General features: G+C 46.6%; 1 protein-coding gene across 2 annotated transcripts; it reads left to right on the forward strand.

Moving 5' to 3' along the window:
* Nucleotides 1–7,618: 7,618 nt before the first annotated feature.
* Nucleotides 7,619–20,022, forward strand: LOC145503626 (keratin, type II cytoskeletal 72). Of its 2 annotated transcripts, XM_081483541.1 has the most exons (9): nucleotides 7,619–8,080; nucleotides 10,247–10,461; nucleotides 13,078–13,138; nucleotides 13,505–13,600; nucleotides 14,371–14,535; nucleotides 15,125–15,250; nucleotides 17,719–17,939; nucleotides 18,341–18,375; nucleotides 19,438–20,022. In XM_081483541.1, the coding sequence occupies exons 1-9, from the start codon at nucleotides 7,619–7,621 to the stop codon at nucleotides 19,629–19,631; spliced, it is 1,575 nt and encodes a 524-aa protein (XP_081339667.1). In that variant the 3' UTR covers nucleotides 19,632–20,022. The 2 variants fall into 2 exon arrangements, with proteins under 2 accessions (XP_081339667.1, XP_081339668.1); XM_081483542.1 differs by lacking the exon at nucleotides 15,125–15,250 and having other exon boundaries at nucleotides 19,438–19,631.
* Nucleotides 20,023–20,688: the final 666 nt, after the last annotated feature.

Consider the following 20,688-nt stretch of genomic DNA (forward strand, 5'->3'; position numbering starts at 1 on the left):
AGTGAAAGACAGCTGTCCAGACAGCTTGCTTTGGTTTCTCCTGGACTCCCTTCTTCAGGAAATTCCTCCATCACATTTGTCATCATTTCCTCCTTGCTTTTCTTCACCACTGTCATCTCCTGTCTTGCAACTCTCTACCTTAGTCTTTCCTATTGAGGAGTCAGGATGCTACCCCATCCTTCTGCCTCCGTACTAAGAAGCTTCTTAATGCAGCCTCCCCTTCCTGCAGAATTGCCAGGCGTAAAGACTTGATCCTTCCCTGGCTGTAAGCCCCTCGCAGATGAAGCTTTTGTCTCAAGGGCATCCCAGTCCTCCTGCTTCCCCTCCTGTGCCCTGGTTTAGGTAGTTATTTGGCCATGTGCTCCATGGGTACAGACAATTACAGGTCCACTGACAGACCTGCAAGGACTATCTCTTTTTGGATCAGCATCAGCTCTGGGGAATCCCTTGGTCATTAGTTTACCTCGCATGGTCCCTGCAGACTACAGACAGGAGAACCCCTGCTGACTGGCCCGTCGGTGAAGGGATTTGTGCTCTCAGCATGTGCGTTCTTGTCCTCATTCAGGCCTTTCTTCCCTGCTTCCTCATCTTACCAATAAATTTATACAACTCATGTTGCTTCTCTCTCCTAAGGGAATCTACCTCTTAGACAAAATCTCTTCTGTAAATAGAGGTCAATGTCCTGGAACCCGAGGCCCAGTGTCTTTCAAAGAACCCCAAAGTAACCTTTGAGCTGAGTGAAAGACATCCCTGCATGGATGGCAGGACCCCACGGTCACCTTCATTGGATTTTGTGATACTGAGGATTCATCTCTGTCCCCACCTCCAGCAGATGAACCTTTGAAGTCACGCTTTTCTCTGGTCAATGCACAGGTGAATGGAAAATCTTTGAGAACATTCAGATTGTTGAGACAGACAGGGAGCCAACATTTACCTCGTGGCAAAATTTAAAACTGGCCAAACAGAAAAACAAATATCGTATATTAACACATATATATGGAATCTAGGAAAATGGTACAGATGACCCTATTTGCAAAGCAGAAATAGAAACACAGTCATAGAGAACAAACGGCCTAGATGGGAAGGCAATCCAAAAAAGAGAGGATATATGTATATGCATAGTGGATTCACTTTGCTGTACAGCAGAAACGAACACAACATTGTAAAGCAACTATATTCCAATTAAAAAAAAAAATTGGCCAAGAGGCAGCAGAAGGCCAGTTCCAGAAAGCCTGGGGCTCAAGTTTTGGCTGTTCATTGTTCACTGGACAAAGATCAAAGGCAGATTCTGCTTTAATTAATGACCCATGTTCTCTTGATCCTTGGGGAAGTTTTACTGGGTTGAGATGGATGTGAATGTACATGTATGTACGTATGAGTTGTGTTTAAGCGTGGGGGCCATCTCTGTTACATGTCACTCAACTTTCAAAACACTCCTGTGCTTAGAGCTTTCTCATAGGCCCCCAGGCCAAAATCATGCTGGCAGCATGCAACAGGAAGCAAAAAGTGAGAGGTCAGCACACATTGAGACCAGGGCTCACAGGTGCATCTGAACAGGGTCACTATGGGTCCAGAGAGAGTCCAAGAGTTCAAGCTGATAGCCTTGAATTCGGATTCAATCCCTGCAACTAAGTGGTCATCATGGGCAAAGCTTTCAATCCCTTTGAGCCTCATTTCTGTAGCTATAAAATTAGCAGAATTAACCACCAGATCGTAGGTAGGCTAAAATGAGGCAATATGAAGATGTTCTGTGCAATTCCTGGTACTAAGTTCACGCTTAATAAATGTTAAGTAGAAACAGAATCTTATTCTTGATCTTTGTGGTTCAAAACATAATGAGCTCACTGAAAGAGGTGTTTAGCTGCTGGTAAAGCAATTAACAAAATCTAAACTTTAAAGAAACCATCTTATAAACTGTATGCAGTTTATTGATTGCCCAAAGGAGAACTGGCTGGCTGAATAGCTAGTCTCAGGGAAGACACTCTTGGGGCCAGTAAAGAAATGGTGGTCAAGTCAAGGAATATTTAGGAAGTAGCTATCACATGCCTGGCATGAGTTAGTGTTGGGGATATAGTGATATAGAAAAAGGTCCATGCTCCATCAAATAAGTCCTGGTTGCCCATTATATATAAAGCACTTTGTTAGAAATGAGGGCTGTGCTTGGCAGTTAAATAGGTTTTCCCTCTCCTCATGTCAAGGGAAACAAAATGAATATACATATACAGCAAAAAGGTCTATGTATAGTACAGATAATGTCAGCAAAACAGATACATATATATTTATATATATATATATATATATATATATAAATATATATATCCATTTCTGTCTATCTATCTATCATCCTCAGTTCAGTTCAGTTCAGTTGCTCAGTTGTGTCCGACTCTTTGAGACACCATGGACTGCAGCGTATCAGGCTTCCCTGTCCGTTACCAACTCCTGGAGCTTGCTCAAACTCATGACCATTGAGTCAGTGATGCCATTCAACCATCTCATCCTCTCCTCTCGCCTTCAATCTTTCCCAGCATCAGAGTAGTTTCCAATGAGTCTGTTCTTTGCATCTATCATCCTAGTTGTTGATTAATCCCACAAAACGAAAGGGTTGGAGGATTATAACTAAGTCTCAAACAAAATGATTATGTCTTCTTTCAAAGAGCTTGGAATACATATATGAATGTATCCTCTTGTACTGTCAAAGAAGCAAGGCAATGGCATTTCCAGGCTATGACTTGATCTTTAGGTACATATCTAAATATTATCACTACATATTCTCAAATAGGAAAAAAAAATTCATTTAAATGAAATATATACAACTTTTTCATTTCTAATGTGAAAAAGAAAACCACTTTATCATAAAAGGTGGGAATAAAGTCAACAAAAAATTATTTGGGGAAAAGAAAAAGAAAAGGGTCCAAACTCTTAATGAAGGTCTTCCTAGTGGCGCTAATGGTAAAGAAACCACCTGCCAATGCAGGAGACATAAGAGATGCAGGTTCAATCCCTGGGTTGGGAAGATCCCCTGGAGGAGGAAATGGCAAACCACCCCAGTATTCTTGCCTGGAGAAACCCCATGGACAGAGGAACCTGGTGGGATATAGTCCATAGGGTCGCAAAGAGTTGGGCACAACTGAAGCGATTTAGTATGAACTTTTAACGAAGATGTAACCACAAAAAAACGTAACTATAACCCAGGTGGGATATGGGCAACATAAGAAATCAGAGGCAGCACAGAGGAGAGTGGGAACTTCAGGGAGGTCAGGGGAGGCTGGCAGAGGAAGCATCACCTATGGAGTTTTGAGAGGATGGAGCTTAATAGGCAGACAAGAGGAAGAAGTGGGCATTGTACCCAGAGGCACTAGATGGTATAAGTAGGTCACGGTTGCCCGAGTGTGAAGAGGAAGGCTGAAGAGGTTCTGAAGGTGGAGAAGGAGGGGGCAGTGGCATCTGAAGCTGAGGAGATGGGCAGCAGCCACAACAGAGAGGCCCTATGTCTGCTAAGGAGCTGGGATTTCATGCTGTAGAGCTCATGGGAGAAGCCTAGATCTTGGGTGTCAGATGCAACTGAGGTCCTCCTCCACCAGTCACTGTGTGACTTAGGCAAGCTGCTTCTGTCCCATGAGTCTCAGTTTCCTCAGGTGTAAAAAGGGGTTAATAATAGTAGTTCCCTCGTAAAGCTGTCATGAGAATTACATTTAATGAGAATGTAGGAGAATTCTTTAATTTAGTGACTGCCACATAGTATGTGTTCCATAAATGGTTGTTAAGAAATCACTGTTACTATTATAGCTCTTAGTATTACTAGGATAGACTCTTCTTTCAAGAAGCTTAAGTGAGAGGGAAAGTAGAGAAGTTCTAATAGTGATGAGAAGACATTTCACTAACAGGAACTAAGGATAAAGAGTATTGGCTATTAAGAGAGATTTCTATTACTTAACTTCTACGCTTGGATTCAGGTAATTAACACTGACTGCCTTCATGGGAAAACCTTGAAATCTCAGTGGTTTAACTTAACATGAAAAAGGTTCATTTCTCATTCCCAGTCTAAAGCATCCCATCTATATGGTTATGACAGTGGATGTCTCAGGAGCCTAGGCTCTTGTGTTTTGTAGCCCTGTCACTTGGAACACCCGGTTTCCAGAGTTACTAGGATAGGAGAAAAGAGAGATTCAAGAAGTATGCGGGCTGCTGACTGCCTCACTCTAGAAATGACACACTTCAGTGCCACTCACACTTAATTGGCCACCACAGGCCCAATCTCCAGCCAAATCCCAAAGGAGGTTGGGAAATAGGGAGGAGCCAAGGGCACTTGGTAAGCACTGGCAGTCTCTGGTACAGCCTTCCTCAATGTAGGGACCGACATAAGTTACCACCAGATGGTAACTCCATTGAGTGGTATTGGGGTGATGCTGGCATCTGCCCTCCAGTCTACGTAAATAACTTCCCTTTGGTTTTGACAGTGTAACCGGAAACATGTTGCAATAAACTAGATCAGTCTACATATTATATTTATTATACTTAGATCTCCTTCAGGTTTTTAAGGAGATACTGTAAATTTGTTTGGATTTGGAAATTTGTCTGCTTAACAGTGGACTAGAGAAAACTTGTTCAATATTTCTTAAAGTATATTCCTTAAAACCCTGATTCCTATATTTGGTCAAGGAGAGGGGCTCTATGACCTAAAAAAGGTTTGGAAAGCCTTGAGTTTTTTTATTATAACAGTACTTTATTTCTGATACTGGAATCAGCATTCTACTTTCTTCTCCAATTTTTTTTTTGGAAAAATAAAAAACAACACTCATACTAACAGTGGGAAGGGGGTGGGGAAATATCAGGATGGGGTGGGAGGTACAAACTTTCAGGTGTAAGGTAGACTCAAGGATGTATTGTATAACGGGGGAAGATAGCCAGTATTCTGTAATAATTGAAAATGTTAAGTAAAAATTTTAAAAAACTCACTTATAAAAATTAGATGCTTATATTAGAAAATGCAAAAATATTAAAAAGTAGAAGAAAAGAATTAGAATTTCACTTCCCAGTCACCACGCAGGAAAGCACTGAGTGTTGTTCACTCTTTGATGTAGCAGTAGCACTAAATGTATTCATGGATCCTGCAATAAGATGCTTTCTTAACTCTTTTTTTTTTTCTTAACCCAGCATAGAACCCACTCCTACAGTTTTTTTTTTTCTACATGATATCTATTAATTTCCTTAGAACTGGTGTTCTGGGGCAAAAGAGGCCCACTGGCAAATCCTTGCTTAAAGAGTTTCGTCCATCTTAGGCTGCTGACCTCTCGTTTCAAAGGGTGCTGTTTCTGGCCCCATCTAGCAGTCCAGGGGTTGCTATCTCTCAGAACTAATGGCAGAGATGGTTACAGGGCCTGAGGTGACACAGTGAGCTGCTGTCAGGGACAGGTGCAATGAGAACCCTGCTTATCAGGCTTCAGCCACATTTTGATCTGCCCATATCCTCACATATCTGATGTCTCTGAAACCTGGATGTGTCACTTTTGTCTTTTAATAATCTCTAAGGTGAGCCTGAAGGTTGAGGAATTCTTGATTCATCCAGCCAGTTGACCCTTCACTGGAGGATAAGAAAAGGTCATTTACCTGTTCCTGCCTAGGGATGCCAGCACCTAACTCTGGGCAGAAATGGCTTGGTCTCAGATGGCTAAGTGTCTCAGCTTCTTATAAGGCTTCCAGGAAAAGGGAGACTTCAAAGGCTCCCTTTGAAAGCCAATTCTATGTAAGTTTCTCCTGCTTCAATTTAAAACCTTTTTTTAAATTCAGTGGCCAGAATTTATAAACTAATTTTTGTGTTCATAGGGGAAAAAACCAAACCAAAACACTGGCTAAAATCATGGGGCAGAGGGAGAAATCTCATGAAATAATAGAAAGCACAATCCTGAGTTTCTTGAATGGTCTGATGATCATCCAGTCACACTGATGTCCTCCCCTCTCCAGAGAGAATGGACTATAGCATCTCCTCTTAGGTAGCAAAAAGAGTCCACCCATTGCCTCCCAGGACACCTCAGACTCCTCTATCTGCTTATCTGTGGCTGGCGCCACCTCCAGCACTCACCAGTGTCCCCAGAGCCTTGTTCCCTGTGGGGTAAACACCTTGGCTGTTATTATGTTCTGTGATTGGTTCAGCGGAGGCTATGTCAGTCATCTACCCCTAGGCGCTATCTGGCTGGCCCACTAGGGTCCCAAGGGAACCTGAGGCTCCACTGAAGAATAGAAGACTTCATCCTGACCTGTAGCTTGTTTCACATTTTTCCTGAATGTCCCTGATGCCAAGGCCTTGGCTGAACCCCGGGGGAGTAGGAAGGGAAGGATCTTAATACAGAGGGACTTGTCAATCCGATGGAGGAATGGGATAGAGTTCTAGGACTTAGACAGACTAAGTTATAAGAGTGATGAAACAGAACTACCTGGATGCCAGAGGAGCAGGAGGGTGCTGTTTCTCAGGGAAGAGAAGAATTGAAGGCAACTCAAGTTGGAAAAAAGGAAGTTGAGTTAGATTGAAGAAAGATGCTCCTGAGCTTACATGGAATCAGGTTCTAGAGCTGAGTTCTTAATTTTAGACTGGGGGAGTCGTTCTTGGCCTTTTCTGACCTGTTTCTGAGAGTCCATCATGTGTTGATCCATAATCAGAGATGTCAGGGCAGCAAATGTCCTGACCAAAGTTTCCTTGATTGGAGGAATGATCCTCTTCTACTATTAAAAACAAAACATAAAACTCAAACAAACAAACCAAAAACAAAACAAATCAAAAACCTCCAAACCAAACCAAAGAACAATGAAACAACCCCGAAACCTCAGGAAAGGCCGTCTTCCTAAAGTTCTCCTGTGCCATCTCCCCAGGCCGCCTTCTTCTCTCCGTCCTAGACAACATCTCCCCAACTCTTGTTCCAGAAATGCTTTTCTGGAAAAAGCTTTTAGCTCTGGCCCAAAACCATCTGCCAGCACTTGTGACCAGAGCTCTCACTAGCCTTGTTTGTCACGGTGTCTGGTTTTCCAGATTGAGAAGTCCCTGCAGACGGACCAGAAGTTTCCTTGGAATTTCCTTCCAGGACCGGCCAGAGCCAGCTTCATCTAGAGGCCTGGACAGACAGCAGGGGACAGACTAAGGAGGACTCTCTGGAATATTCTTGACCTTGTTCATGTTCTTCTGAAGCAGAACCAACCTGGACATCTGTTACCCTATTACCCTGGCCCCTCCTCCACCCAAAGAGGACAGACCCACTGAGAACTTCCACTGGAGATCTGGGCAGGGATAACCCCAGTGATTGCAGGGCAGCGAAGGAAGATAAGGCAGCCAAATTACTATAATGCAGGAGGTAAGAAGAGCAAATGCAGGGTTCAGGACCATTTTATAGGGAATTCATGGGGAGTTCAGGGTGGAGGAGACAAAAATCTCAGAGGGGAGATGGTAATTTCATAAACAGAGAACCAAGAGGCCCTAGGTAGCCGGAAAGATACTCACGAACTACATATTAGGTTGACTCCAGCCGGCCCAGCCCTCTGACTATTTAAGGACTGAGCAGGGACAGAAAGCCCAGCTGCTCTGTGCCCCTCGCCTGTCCACCCAGCAACCAGTGACCTCCACCTCCCAGCCATGAGCCGCCAGTTGAACCTCTACCCCGGTGGGGAGCGCCTGGCCTTCAGCGGCTGCTCTGCCATCATCTCCAGCCGGGTCAGCAGCAGCACCGCCTCATTCCGGGCCAGCGGCATCAAGGGCACGGCCACCTTCGGCAGCAGGAGCCTCTTCAACTCCGGCGGCGGCCGGCGCCTGGCCCTGAGCTCTGCGGCTGGGCGGGGCGGCTCCACGCTGGGTCCCTGCGCGGCCACGGGCGGTGGCCGCAGGGGAGGCTTCGTGGGCACCGTCTTCGGCAGTGCGGGGATGGGGCCCGCGTGTCCGTCCGTGTGCCCACCGGGCGGCATCCCTCAGGTCACCGTCAACAAAAGCCTCCTGTCCCCCCTCAACGTGGAGCTGGACCCAGAGATTCAGAAAGTGCGAGCCCAGGAGCGGGAGCAAATCAAGGCTCTGAACAACAAGTTCGCCTCCTTCATTGACAAGGTTGGTGCTGCAGCGTCTACCGGTCCCTGTCTTGGTGACCAGTGTACATGCGGGTCTCACTCTGCCCTGGCCACTGGCGTGAGAACTTGGGCAAGTTAGTTATGCTCTCTGAACTTCCCTTGCCTCTTGTGTAAAATGGGCACAAGAGTAGCTCTAACCCCATAAGGTTATAATGAGGATGAATTGGATGTTTCTAAGACGCTTAAAACAGTGCCTGGCACACCTTCACCCTGCCCCTCCCCCTTAAAGAGGAGCTTCATCCCTTCCTTGCAGGAAAAGACAGGAAAGGGAGGGAGGTGTCAGGGGCAGGAGATGCATGGAATGGTCCTTCTGAGGGCTCTCACTACCAGAGAGATGGGTTTGTAGTTCCAGGACAGGGGGTGTCCCAGGACAGGATGCCTGGTGGGTGAGGAAGACCTGGAAGGTAGGAAGTGGGATAAGGATGTAAACCAGGAAGGTTTTTAGGGGAGGTGAGAGGAAAGGGCTAGAACAGTGAAGGTGCTGGGGGGAGAAGATTTGGAAGGAGGGCATGTCAAATTATGTGTATATGTTGTGTAGGTGTGTGTATGTCCAGAAATTGGGGAAACAGAGAAGGTGGCTCTGGAGTCACAGGCAGTGACCCTGCTGAACGGGAGGAGACAAAGAATGGGCTTCTCTTGTCTCCACTTGGAAAGATCTAGACCATGAGGGATATGATACTAATAATAGCTGACACTCCTGAGTGCCTGGTGATGACCCAAGTGGTTCTCATTTGTCAACCCATGATTCAATGATCCCTCTATCTTGCAGAAGCTCAAATTAAGGTAGAGGGAAGCTAAGAAATGTGCCAGGGTGATAGAAGAGGCAGCAACAGTAGTCTGTGTCCCTCACTACTGTACTTGGGAAGAGGAAGTGAAATAGTTGGAGGACAGAGGGCAGGAGTGGAAGAAATAACTAAAGAGATTGGTAAGAAGAAGAATGTTGGTGTAGCAGAGGCCTGACGTTATTCAGTACAAAAATGAGAAACCTTCGGTCAAGTATGAATAGATTTGTAAAGATGTGATTGTTGTTGTTCAATTGCTCAGTCATGTCCGACTCTTTGTGACCCCATGGACTACAGCACACCAGGCTTCCCTGTCCTTCACTATCTCCCAGAGTTTGCTCAAACTCATGTCCATTGAGTCAGTGATGTTATCTAATCATCTCATCCTCTGTCATCCCCTTCTCCTGTTCTCAATTTTTCCCAGCATCAGGGTCTTTTCCTATAAGTTGGTTCTTTGCAACAGGTGGCCAAAGTATTTGAGCTTCAGCATCAGTTCTTCCAATGAATATTCAGGGCTGATTTCCTTTAGGATTGACTGAGTTGATCTCCTTGCTGTCCAAGGGACTCTCGAGAGTCTTTTCCAATACCACAATTTGAAAGCATCAATTCTTTGGCATTCAGTCTTCTTTATAGTCCAGCTCTCACATCTGTACACGACTAATGGAAGAAGCATAGCTTTGACTATACGTGCCTTTGTCGGCAAAGTGATGTCTCTGCTTTTTAATATGTTGTCTAGGTTTGTCATAGCTTTTCTTCCAAAGAGCAAGTGTCTTTTAATTTTGTGGCTGCAGTCACTGTCTGCAGTGGTTTTGGAGCCCAAGAAAATAAAATCTGTCACTGTTTCTACTTTCCCCCCATCTATTTGCCATGAAGTGATGGAACTGGGTGCCATGATTTTAGTTTTTTGAATGTTGAGTTTAAAGATATGACAATCTGATTCCAAAACCAATGAAAGAAACAAACCAGGAGCAATTTAGACTGCATGTAAGAAAGAACATGCAAATTACTAGAGTGACTTTCCAGTGCCGTTTCCCAGTCACTATTTCTTCCTGCTTCTCATTTCCCTTCACTCCAAAAACACCAGCATTTATAGCAAAAGATGCTGCCTCAACCACATAGTAAGTCATGGTGGCAGATGATAGACAGCATTGCTTACACCCACTTCCTGATTTCATTTAAGACTGGATACTGTTTCTTGTCTTAGAGACAAGGTGGGCATGTTCCTCTGGCCAAATCCACTCTCTGATTAACCTTGCTCTTTCCTGACTCCCACTGCAGGATGACACCTTCTGATTTCTGGGACCCTGTCCTCACTCTTGAGAGGCAAGAGCACTTGGGGGGCTATGACCAGCTTTGGTTTTCAGGTGAGGTTCTTGGAGCAGCAGAACCAGGTGCTGGGGACCAAGTGGGAGCTGCTGCAGCAGCTGGACCTGAACAACTGTAAGAACAACCTGGAACCCATCCTCGAGGGCTACACTAGCAACCTGCGGAAGCAGCTGGAGACGCTGTCAGGGGACCGGGTGAGGCTGGACTCGGAGCTGAGGAGCATGCGTGATGTGGTGGAGGACTACAAGAAGAGGTGAGTGGGGAGGTGGAGAAACACCACTGGAAGGTCTTGATTATAGATGAGGTTGTGATTTGGAGCCAGCAATTTTGTCTTCTTGAATCCTTTGCTGATATCATTACTACTCTTTCTTGTAAGGGAAGGAGAGAGAGATCTAGACAGGATGAAGTGTAGGAAGAGAAAAAATCTACCCAAAATGGTATTCCAAATTGCCCAGGAGATGATGTGCTCATTTGAAACATTGGAAATGGAAGAATGGTGGGTTGGAGAGAATTGTCTTAAAATCAGATGAACAACCCAAATGGCTTTGTAGCTCCTCTTGAGTGAGATTTTCTATAGGAGTTGCCAGGACTCCTATAGAAGGAGACATCCTTCCAATCTCAGAACACATCTTAAAGCTAAGCAAAAGTGAGTTTTTAAGTTTGTTTTTTTTTTTTTCATGGTGAGGCATCTCCATGCTGCTGAATCCCACTGTTAAAGAGAACAGTTGAAGGTGTGCTCGGATGGGAGATGGTTTCTCCTTCTAAGTTGAACTTATGAGGAGAGTGATGCCCCATGCTTGGTGTGATCTGATATTTCGGTGGTTTGCTTCCCAGTGTTAGGATTTTGGGGGATAGATGACTTCTTCCACAAGGTGGTGAAGATGGTTGGAACTGGGCTCTTTTCCTTGGTTCACTTTTGATCTGCCCATCTGTCTCTATTCTGAAGTCCCGCTAAAGTGGAACTCTGGCCTGAGCCCTGTATGGGGCCCCTGAAGGTGGCGGTGACTTAGTCCTGGACTTCTGAAAGCACACAGGTTGTGGGGACAGGCTTAAAGAATACCTCCAGAGAGCCCCCTCTTTAAATATGTGTACACACTCAAATACAATTCCCAAAATTTTGGTTCATTTAATTTATAGAAAGCACCTACCATCTGGCTTAATTGGAAATCTAGCTTTTGTTGTCAAACCAGAAAAATAAGAGTTGCTTTCTATCAGAAAAAGTGTGGCTTCATATCTAAATTCAAGTCAAAATATAAACACGCCCTGAGGACTATTTTAAAATCCACTCAGCAATAAACTAAGGGTGACATTTTGTACAGTAGGTTATTGAAAACATTAAAGATTAAAATGATGTAGATTTAACATAATTAATACATCTATATTCTAAAACAAGATAAATCCATGTGTACTTTGTCATGGTTTAATTATATATTTTAATCTGTTTTTAAAAATTATGTTATTTATTAAGTCCATAGTAATGTAAAATGCTGTTTTTATTTGTAAGTATTGTATGTGTATATTGAACTCTGATATTCAATTTTTAGAAGTAAATGATGAGAAGTTATTTATAATACATGAATGTCATCAATTTTGATAGCCATCATGATCAAACTTTTCCAATGTATTTTATGAAGTAGAAAGATATAAGGTGCTAAAAGCTGATTGGTCCTCAGTTAGCATATACTTTTATTTTTGTTAGTAGGATGGATATAATGTGACAACATGTAAGATAATATGAGATAAAATTGTGATAGAAACAACTATTTCATAGTATAATTTGGTAGAAAGGAATTTTCAATTATCTTTTGAATAACACACATAGAATCTGAGATAAATCATATAAACTATTTTCTATGTTTTACCCAGTGCAGCTAGAAAAATCTGGCAGTCTCAGAAAAGTCCCACTGTTTAAATACTTTAAATAACCCACTTCACTAACCTGTACAACTTCAGCCACCCAACAAAACTTTATTTTCTTGGCAGCCAGTGACATGACTTAGGAAGTAAAAAGCTGAAAAGAATTGCTCAAGTTAATGTGTATGAAAAATAGCCCTTTTGGGGGCACAAATCGTTTCTTTCTAATGCTCTATTTTGTTTGCTTTCACAAATATCCTGTATTATGTTCTTTAAAGAATCCTTTTATTCTTCTTTTTAAACAAAAGGCCCCATGGATAGGAGGCAAGGCAAGAGGGGAAGAGGGAATGTGAGACCCCAGCCCCACACTCCTTCCCCACCTACCCCTTTTCTGCTTATATATTTATACTCTGTCTACAAGCCCCTGGGGGGGAGGTGACGTGTTCTTTGATAATAGTAAGGGATGGAATAGTGAGATCTTTAAGTGAAATGATCAGTGCTCTTGACCCTCCAAGCTACAATATATGTGTAATGAGAATATCTCACCCCCATCCAAACACCCTATTTCCAAGACCTTGCTTCACCTGTTTAAGAAACAGGCATAACTTACAGAGTGAAGGTGGGAATAGCATTTTGTTTGGTGCCTGGTAGGTTTCTCCTCCGGCTAGTGCTCGTACTAAGGTGCCAGCTGGTGGGGAGAGGGGTGACTTTCAGTTGTCATGAGGAAGGTGGGACAGTAAAATGTGCATGATGTCTCCATCACAGATGCATTCCCAAGTAGATACATTTTAGGGTAGCCTGACTATGAGTGAAGGAGCTGCACATTGATTCCTTTAAACCTGTCCTTGTCACATCCCCTTTGAGAAGACTCTCCGTGCCCCGGGGGAACGTAAAGCCCAGGTTGTGGGTCACTGCCCTGCAGCTTTTGGCACAGAGGCGATTGCTCACTGCTCAGTGAGCATTTGCAGAACAGAACTGTCCCACTGGTGACGCTCCTTTCTCTTGCCCCACGCAGGTATGAGGTGGAGATTAACAGGCGCACAGCTGCTGAGAATGAGTTTGTGGTGCTCAAGAAGGTAAGAGGTGGGTAGGGAGGGCTGGAAGAAGCCTGGGGGCTCCCTAGGCACCTGGCATGAGGATGTTTGTAGGATGAGGAAAGGGCCCTTATGGGTCACTTAGTCTCGAGTACAGAGATGGCTAGGATTCTAATTTCCCACTCATCTCTTCAAGTCCCTTGCCTGGGTAGCGTGCAGCTTCCAGAAGCTACCAGCTTTAGATCTATGTGCAGCCGTGGCCCTGCAGATTGGTTGGTTTGCTCTCAGGGATCGGGCCTCCCTGTGAAGCATGGCAGAAGGGGAGAGAGCAGGGAACCTGGGGCTCCTTGTGGCAGGAGGAAGGGCAGGGGAAGAGGCAGGCAGCTGGTCCCTCCCTGTGTTCCCCAGGATGTGGATGCCGCCTACATGAACAAGGTCGAGCTCCAGGCCAAGGTGGACTCCTTGGCAGAGGAGATCAAGTTCTTGAAGTGCCTCTACGAAGGGGTAAGGGCCCTGCTGAGCTCTCTGGTGTGGTCTGTTCGTCTTGCAAATGGTTTCTGGCCCTTGGCCTGGATGGTCACATGACCAAAGGTTGGCAGAGAGGCCTTTTGACCTCTGTATTGACCCACATTGTCAGTACAGCTGCCATTTGCTGAGGCCCTACTAAGTGCTGAGCAGTGGGGGTAGGCTTTGAGGAGACCGTGATGAAGGAGAAATGATTCCTGTCCTCTAGGAATCCATAGTCCGGTAGGGGAAACAGCATGTAAATGGGCTTTGGGAGAGCAGCGGAATGGTGAATTCTGCCTGAGGTGTCGGTGAAGGTTCCAGGAGAAAGGTGAGCAAGATTTCCGTGGGTGCAGGGAAGGGCCTGGACTCCAGCCTGAAGGGGCAGAATGAGGGGAGACCTGGAGCTGGAGTTGTGCTAAAGTATGAGGGGCCTGGAGAATTGGGGGTTCATTGGTGACTCTCTAGAGGACTGAGTGCCACGTAAGGAGTTCAGACTGATCCATGGTGGCTGTTGGTGCGGAGAGAGTGGGTAGGGTGGGAGGAGTCCTGCGTGTGTGATGGAGAAGGCAGTCCCATGCTGGGTGGAAAGCTCCATGTTTTCATTTCACACCCACAGGCCTGAGCACTGCAGGCCTCTGTTGAAGGCAAAGCTCATGTGCCGAGGAGGGGCAGGAAAGGGAAGCAGGGGATTTACCGGAGAGGATCAAGAAAAGGGACTCTCTCATGGGAAACCTTTAACTGACTCCCCTCCCCTAACTGTCCTCCAGGAGATCGCTCAGATCCAGTCCCACATCAGTGACACTTCCATCATCCTGTCCATGGACAACAACCGCGACCTAGACCTGGACAGCATCATTGCCCAGGTCCGCGCCCAGTACGAGGAGATTGCCCTGAAGAGCAAGGCCGAGGCCGAGACGCTGTACCAGACCAAGGTAAGCTGAGGGCCAGGTGCGCAGAGGCCCAGTGACCACAGCTACCACTCTGTCATCATGTATGCACGTGTGTACTTGTGTGTGCGTGCATGTGTGTTGGGGCTGGGCAGAGACTTCCTGTTTCTTGGAGTTGGGCCTTGTGGAAATGCCATCCTGTGGTCCAGAGGATCTACCACAGTCTTGGCAGGTGTTGGGGGCCGTGTATGGGCTTAGCTCTTCCCCAGCCAAGGCCCTTGCTGACAACTGAGGCCACATCAGTCACAGCTTCAATAAGATTCTGACGCCATTTCTGCGGACAATCCATTATCTCAGCTTTTCTTCTGTTGCCAGCTTTGTCAAAACAAGGACAGGAAATTCAGACTCCATTAGGGCTCTCAGGTTTGAGAATCTGAGGATCTTGTTGAACCAGGGCCAGGCCTTCCTATCCAGAAAGAAAGGACTGTCTTTCTCCCCCTCCCTCTCCCCCTTCCCTCCTTCTCTTGTGCCTGTGCTGCTTAGATAGTGAGAACGTACCCCGGCACTCTCCCTCTCCTCGAACACCCTAAGGGCTGAATTCTCGTGCTCCTCATCTCTTGTCCCCCAATCTCAGATCCAGGAGCTGCAAGCCACAGCAGGCCAGCACGGGGATGACCTCAAACTCACCAAGGCTGAGATCTCAGATCTCAACCGGATGATCCAGAGGATCCGCTCAGAGATTGGGAATGTGAAGAAGCAGGTAGGTTCTATGAAAGGAGTCAGCTGACAGCACTCATTGGTTTGAGACCAATTATGGTTTGGTATAGTCAGTATGAGAACAGTTACACCAGACTGTACAAATGAGAAGACCATCCTGCCCTTCCCAGCACTGTGAGGATCTTGCACCAATTTGTATGAGACTCATTATTAAAAAGGGTAAAACAAGATCTCTCAGGAGAGAACAGTAGGAATCCATATGGAAGGATGTAGCATCCTTTGTTGGGCATCACACTCCCTAAGTGCTATAGGGCTTCCAAGGGGCTCTGGATGAACGGGGACCTGAGTGAGGCTTCCTGTAGGAGGTGGATTACCTTGGGATGGAAGACAGTGAGGGAAGGGGGTCTGGTGAAGGAACCCACAGGAGTGGTGGATGTGAGGTGGGCATGTGTGCTAGAAGGAAAGACGCCTACCCTAAGCAGAAGGTCCATGATGGGTGGGTAGCAGGGAGCAGGACACCCCTAGGTAGGAATGGGCGGATTATGGGCAGTCTTCAAAGAGGGCAGTGGACCTTAGACCCAGTGCAATTGGTGAAAGGGTTTGGAAATTTCCCATGATGAATCTGTGCCGGAGGAAGGAGAACAAGCAGTGGATTTTAGAAGAGAGTGGAGAAGGAAGACCGCTAGCCCACCCTGACCCCCGCCACACACACACCCAACACTAGTCTTGGCTCAGGGCTCTGCCCAGTGTTTGCCCTTTCCTGTGGTTATCTGTGGGGGGCACTACACTGAACGCAGCCCATAGGAACACAGCACGGGGCCACGCTTGTGATTCCAAAGCAAGCAAACTCATGAATCTCCCAAAGTTTGTGGAGTTTGGTGCAAGGATTTAAGGTCTCAGCTTCCTGGGCAAGTCAAGTTCCCTATCTCCTTCCCTCCTCTGCCCTGCACGTGCACATCCCCCCCCCCAACAGTGGAAAGAAAAACAATAGACTAATTAAGAACCTATGGTGTTTTTATTTAATCAAATTCTGCATAAATGAAAGAAAAACACAAGGTGTTTGAAGCTACCTTTGGTACCCAATTACCCTATTTATCTGATAAAATGCTCTGTGTACATGTTTAGGCAAACTTATTACCAGAAAATGACATTTGTGATGAAAAGGCTACCGTGCTTTGGAGGTCAGGGGAGATGTCCTCCTTGGGGAGCCAGTGGGGGTCACTGTTGATGCTTGGTCCCCAAGGCGGCTCCTCTTGAGGGCTCTCAGCCAAGGTGCTTTCCTGCCTTTTGACCTCTCCACCAAAGAAGCCCACAGTTAAACATGCAGACTCTGCATCCAGTGGCTCCAGAATCCAGCTGCTAATTGTTTCAAAGAAACCAACATTTCAGGCCCTCCTTTCAACTCATGCCACATTCACAAGACCCAAGCTTCTGGAGTCCCCCAGGTTCACCTACAGGATCTTGGTCAGTGAGAAAGAACAGAGGACAGTTTGGTGGAATTCGAGTTGTAGAGTTTATTGCATCCTCCTAAATAATTAGGTCTCCACAGTCTTGAGGATGGCAATGCTTTTCCTTGGTTCAATAGCTGGGTCCTAGGTTTTTCTGCTGAGGCTGTAAACACTCACCCGAAACACTGTGGATACTTGTATGGCTGGGGGCCTGCCTGGCTGAGGAGGGTAGCATCACCTGGATAGCTGGCCTCAGGACCAGCTGCTCTCCTTGGGGTGAAGCAGCTTTGACTCCAGAAAAAGGGGACAGATCCTTAGATCCCACCAAAGCCTAACCCAGTGACTGGCAAACATGCTCATGATTGAAAGGTCCAAGACACCCCCTCCATCTGCCCAGCTTCTCCTGGATGCAGTGCTGAGCCCCACCTGCAGTTTGCTTCTGCAAGTAACACCTAAAAGTGATGTTTGTAAACTAGTAAAACCTGTTAGTTATGCAAAAGTATTATTGAAGGCTGTTGCCTTGTAGCATGAGTCTCTGTGCAATTTGGGAGGCCAGATCCTCCATGGGGTAGGTTTATTGGATAGACATTTTATTAATAGGAACTTTATCGGTCCCTATTTTTTTCACTCTTTACAACATCTCCCAAGATATCTTTTATACTATGGGGCAGAATTAAGGCCAGTGACCCAGAGACATTTTAGGGTTGGCAGACTTTTTAGGGTTGGCAGAACAGCCAATGTTACAGACTAGGAGGGAGACGATGCGGCCATGTGCCCAGGTGGCCACCTTCTCAATCAATACCTTTCCCCTCCTCTCTCCCAAGGTAAGAACACTCCACCTTTACATGCCATGGCATGAGCTGGACTGAACTGTGCCTGGAGTGGGGGCGAGGGGTGGGGGAGACAGATTCTAGACATCACCTCTAGTGATGTTCAGAAAATGGGAAAACCAGAAGGACCTCAAAGCATTTACTATCAATCAGGATCAAAAGAAGGGAGGTCTTCTGAGCAGGATCTCAGAGCTATGCTCTGACCCAAAGCACTGAATCCATTTGCCCCTCAGTGCTCCAACCTGGAGATGGCTATCGCCGATGCTGAGCAGCGGGGCGACTGTGCCCTGAAGGATGCCCGAGCCAAGCTGGATGAGCTGGAGGCCGCCCTGCTCCAGGGCAAGGAGGAGCTGGCCAGGATGATGCGTGAGTACCAGGAGCTGATGAGCACCAAGCTGGCCCTGGACATGGAGATCGCCACCTATCGCAAGCTGCTGGAGGGCGAAGAGTGCAGGTGAGGTGGGGGGCGGGGATGTCTTTTGTTTGGAGCGTTATCTCTGTGCTTTAGTAGGAAGGTTGAGGGCAAACAGTTTGGTTTTGTTCAGGTCCTACTGAGGTGAAACTCTACAAAGAATGGCTTTGACATGGTGCGGTAGGAAAGACCAGAGTTAGACAGCAAGAAGGACAGGATTGTAAACATCCCAAAGAGGTGGTAGGGGAGGAATTGAAGAAATTGAGAAATAGAGCATCCCTGGCCCTTCATGATTTATTCTTGAGGCGAGTGGGAGGGGCAAGGTGGTCTCCAAGAATCACCTAGGTTCAAGGTTGCTCTGAGAGGAGAGGCTGATTCACAGAAGGATCTCCCTGGATCGAAGAGGTTTAGGGAGGTTTATCTGATTTTTTCTCCCTCTGCAGGATGTCTGGTGAATATCCAAATTCTGTGAGCATCTGTAAGTATCTGCAGTACCTAGTTCTGCCCTTGGTCACCTACCAGAAGTTGAAGTCTCTCTGTTTTCATGACACCAAAGAAAAGTTAGAATAACAATAACAGAGTGGGTTAAGGGGACACTTAGGGGCACAAAGAGGGAGCTGGATTTAGTAACCAAGGAGAAAAACGGTATCGTGAAATACTATTTTAATACAGGTTATACAAAAGTATAACCTGTAGAGAGATCAAATGATGCCAACAGTATATAGTCCCAAAGTCTACTGTAAGAATGATACTTAATGACTACATTCCATTTCTTTGAGGCCAGTCCATAAAAGAGGTACTGGATTGAAGTAAGAAGGAATGAGAGGAGCCTGACTGGCTGAATGATGAAAAAAGCAGAAATAATCTCCTGCAGATTTAAAAGCTAGCGAGAGCACAGGGTTCTATTGTAGGGTACTCCCAGCAGCTCCTTTCTTTAGTAGAAGCATCAGAAGGCCTCCTTGAAGTGCCTTTCTTCATCTGGTCCTATCCAGACAGAAATTCACTGATAAAGTCTGCTAGTGCTTACAGTGGAGAAGGCAATGGCACCTCACTCCAGTACTCTTGCCTGGAAAATCCTGTGGACAGAGGAGCCTGGTAGGCTGCAGGCCATGGGGTCGCGAAGAGTCGGACATGACTGAGCGACTTCACTTTCACTTTTCACTCTCATGCATTGGAGAAGGAAATGGTAACCCACTCCAGTGTTCTTGCCTGGAGAATCCCAGGGACGGTGGAGCCTGGTGGGCTGCCATCTATGGGGCCGTACAGAGTCGGAGACGACTGAAGCGACTTAGCAGCAGCAGCAGCAGCAGTGCTTACAGTCTGACATTGATAGATCAACATAGACTAATTAGGAAAAGGTCAAATACATGGGGTCAAGTACCTGAAAAATGACCAGTGCTGAGGAAAATCTCTTAGTAAACTAAAAATAGACAATGGAGACTGTGTCTCCATGTGAAGCCACCCCAGGGGAGAGAACTAAGAGAATGATCAGGATGTCCCAGGAGGCTGAATGAACCGGGTCTTTTCTTGCCAATTGCAGCCGTCATCAGCAACACCGGTGCCGGGGCAGGAGGCGCTGGCTTCAGCATGGGCTTTGGTGCCTCGAGCAGTTACAGCTATAAATCCTCAGCGGTGGATGTCAAAACCAAAGGCAGCTGCGGAGGCAGAGAGCTCAAGGATGCTCCTGCCAAAACCTCAGGCAGTAGCTGTGCAACCAAAAAGGCCTCGAGATGAAGGGCAGATGAGCAGAAAGCTGCAAACCTCACCCATCTCCCCATGTCCTCATCTCCTCTTGTGGGTCCCCTTCCCAAGTCAGGAAGTGCTTCCTCCATAACCACAGCCTTGGTCCCATCCCTGCTCCTTGTTCTCAGTGGGGTGATGCTCTGATGCAGGGCGTCCAGCCACGAGCTCTCTCGGTGACCTCCTCCTTGGGCACCTTTCTCTGGGTCACTTCCCTGTATGCAGAGATTACACACATCCCCAGGATGTTTCTCTGTGACCAGGGGCAAGCCCCTCTGTCCTCGTACCTTTCTGGGTCTTCACAGTCAAGGGGCTCTCATTGTCCTCTGACTGTGGTCATGCCCAGTTCTCTGCTTCTCTGCAATAAATGGTCAATACCATCTGATTCTCAGTGTTGAATCTGTTGCCCAGCATACTGACATCTGAGTTGCCCCATCCAACTTTTCTTGGTCCAGCTCTTGTTTCCCTCTGGGTCCCTGGTCTGATACGGATCTTTGCTGTCTGGTCCTCGCCAGGCAGGCATTGGTTGAGAGCTGCTCCTTGTAAACAGCAGAGATTTGTTACAGATTTGCCTCTAGGCAGGCTTGGGTCTTCCTGGGCACCTGGGCACTTACTCCAGGTAGGCCACACAATGGCCCTGTGAGATGGGAACAGTCGCCCCCCGTACAAAGACGCTCAGGCTGCTGTGATCAAGGAGCTGAGTCACCCCAGGACCCTCAGGTGTCTGAGTTTCAGCGCAGCTTCCTGCTCCACCTCTCAAAAGCTCCCACAGTGTCCCTACAACTGTCTCTTGTTACCAGAGAGTCATTCCTTCTTCTTCCTTTCCTCCTCAGTCTCCTGCCAACCCACTTCCTATCTTGGTCTTCCACACCAGCCTTGCTGTCCTCTTCTTCCAGCTGATTCTTTCCCATCCTCAAGTTTGAGGCCAGCACCTGCCTGTGTATGCCTCTGTGTCTACGGTGTACCATGTAGCAGTGGCTCATGAGCTCTGGTGAGTCTGGCCTCGTCAGGCACAGGGAATACAGGAGTCAGCAAACAGGCACATAGAGCC

Source organism: Giraffa tippelskirchi, chromosome 4 (assembly GCF_054371585.1).
Source record: "Giraffa tippelskirchi isolate mGirTip1 chromosome 4, T2T-mGirTip1v1.2.pri, whole genome shotgun sequence".
Taxonomy (NCBI): Eukaryota; Metazoa; Chordata; class Mammalia; order Artiodactyla; family Giraffidae; genus Giraffa; species Giraffa tippelskirchi.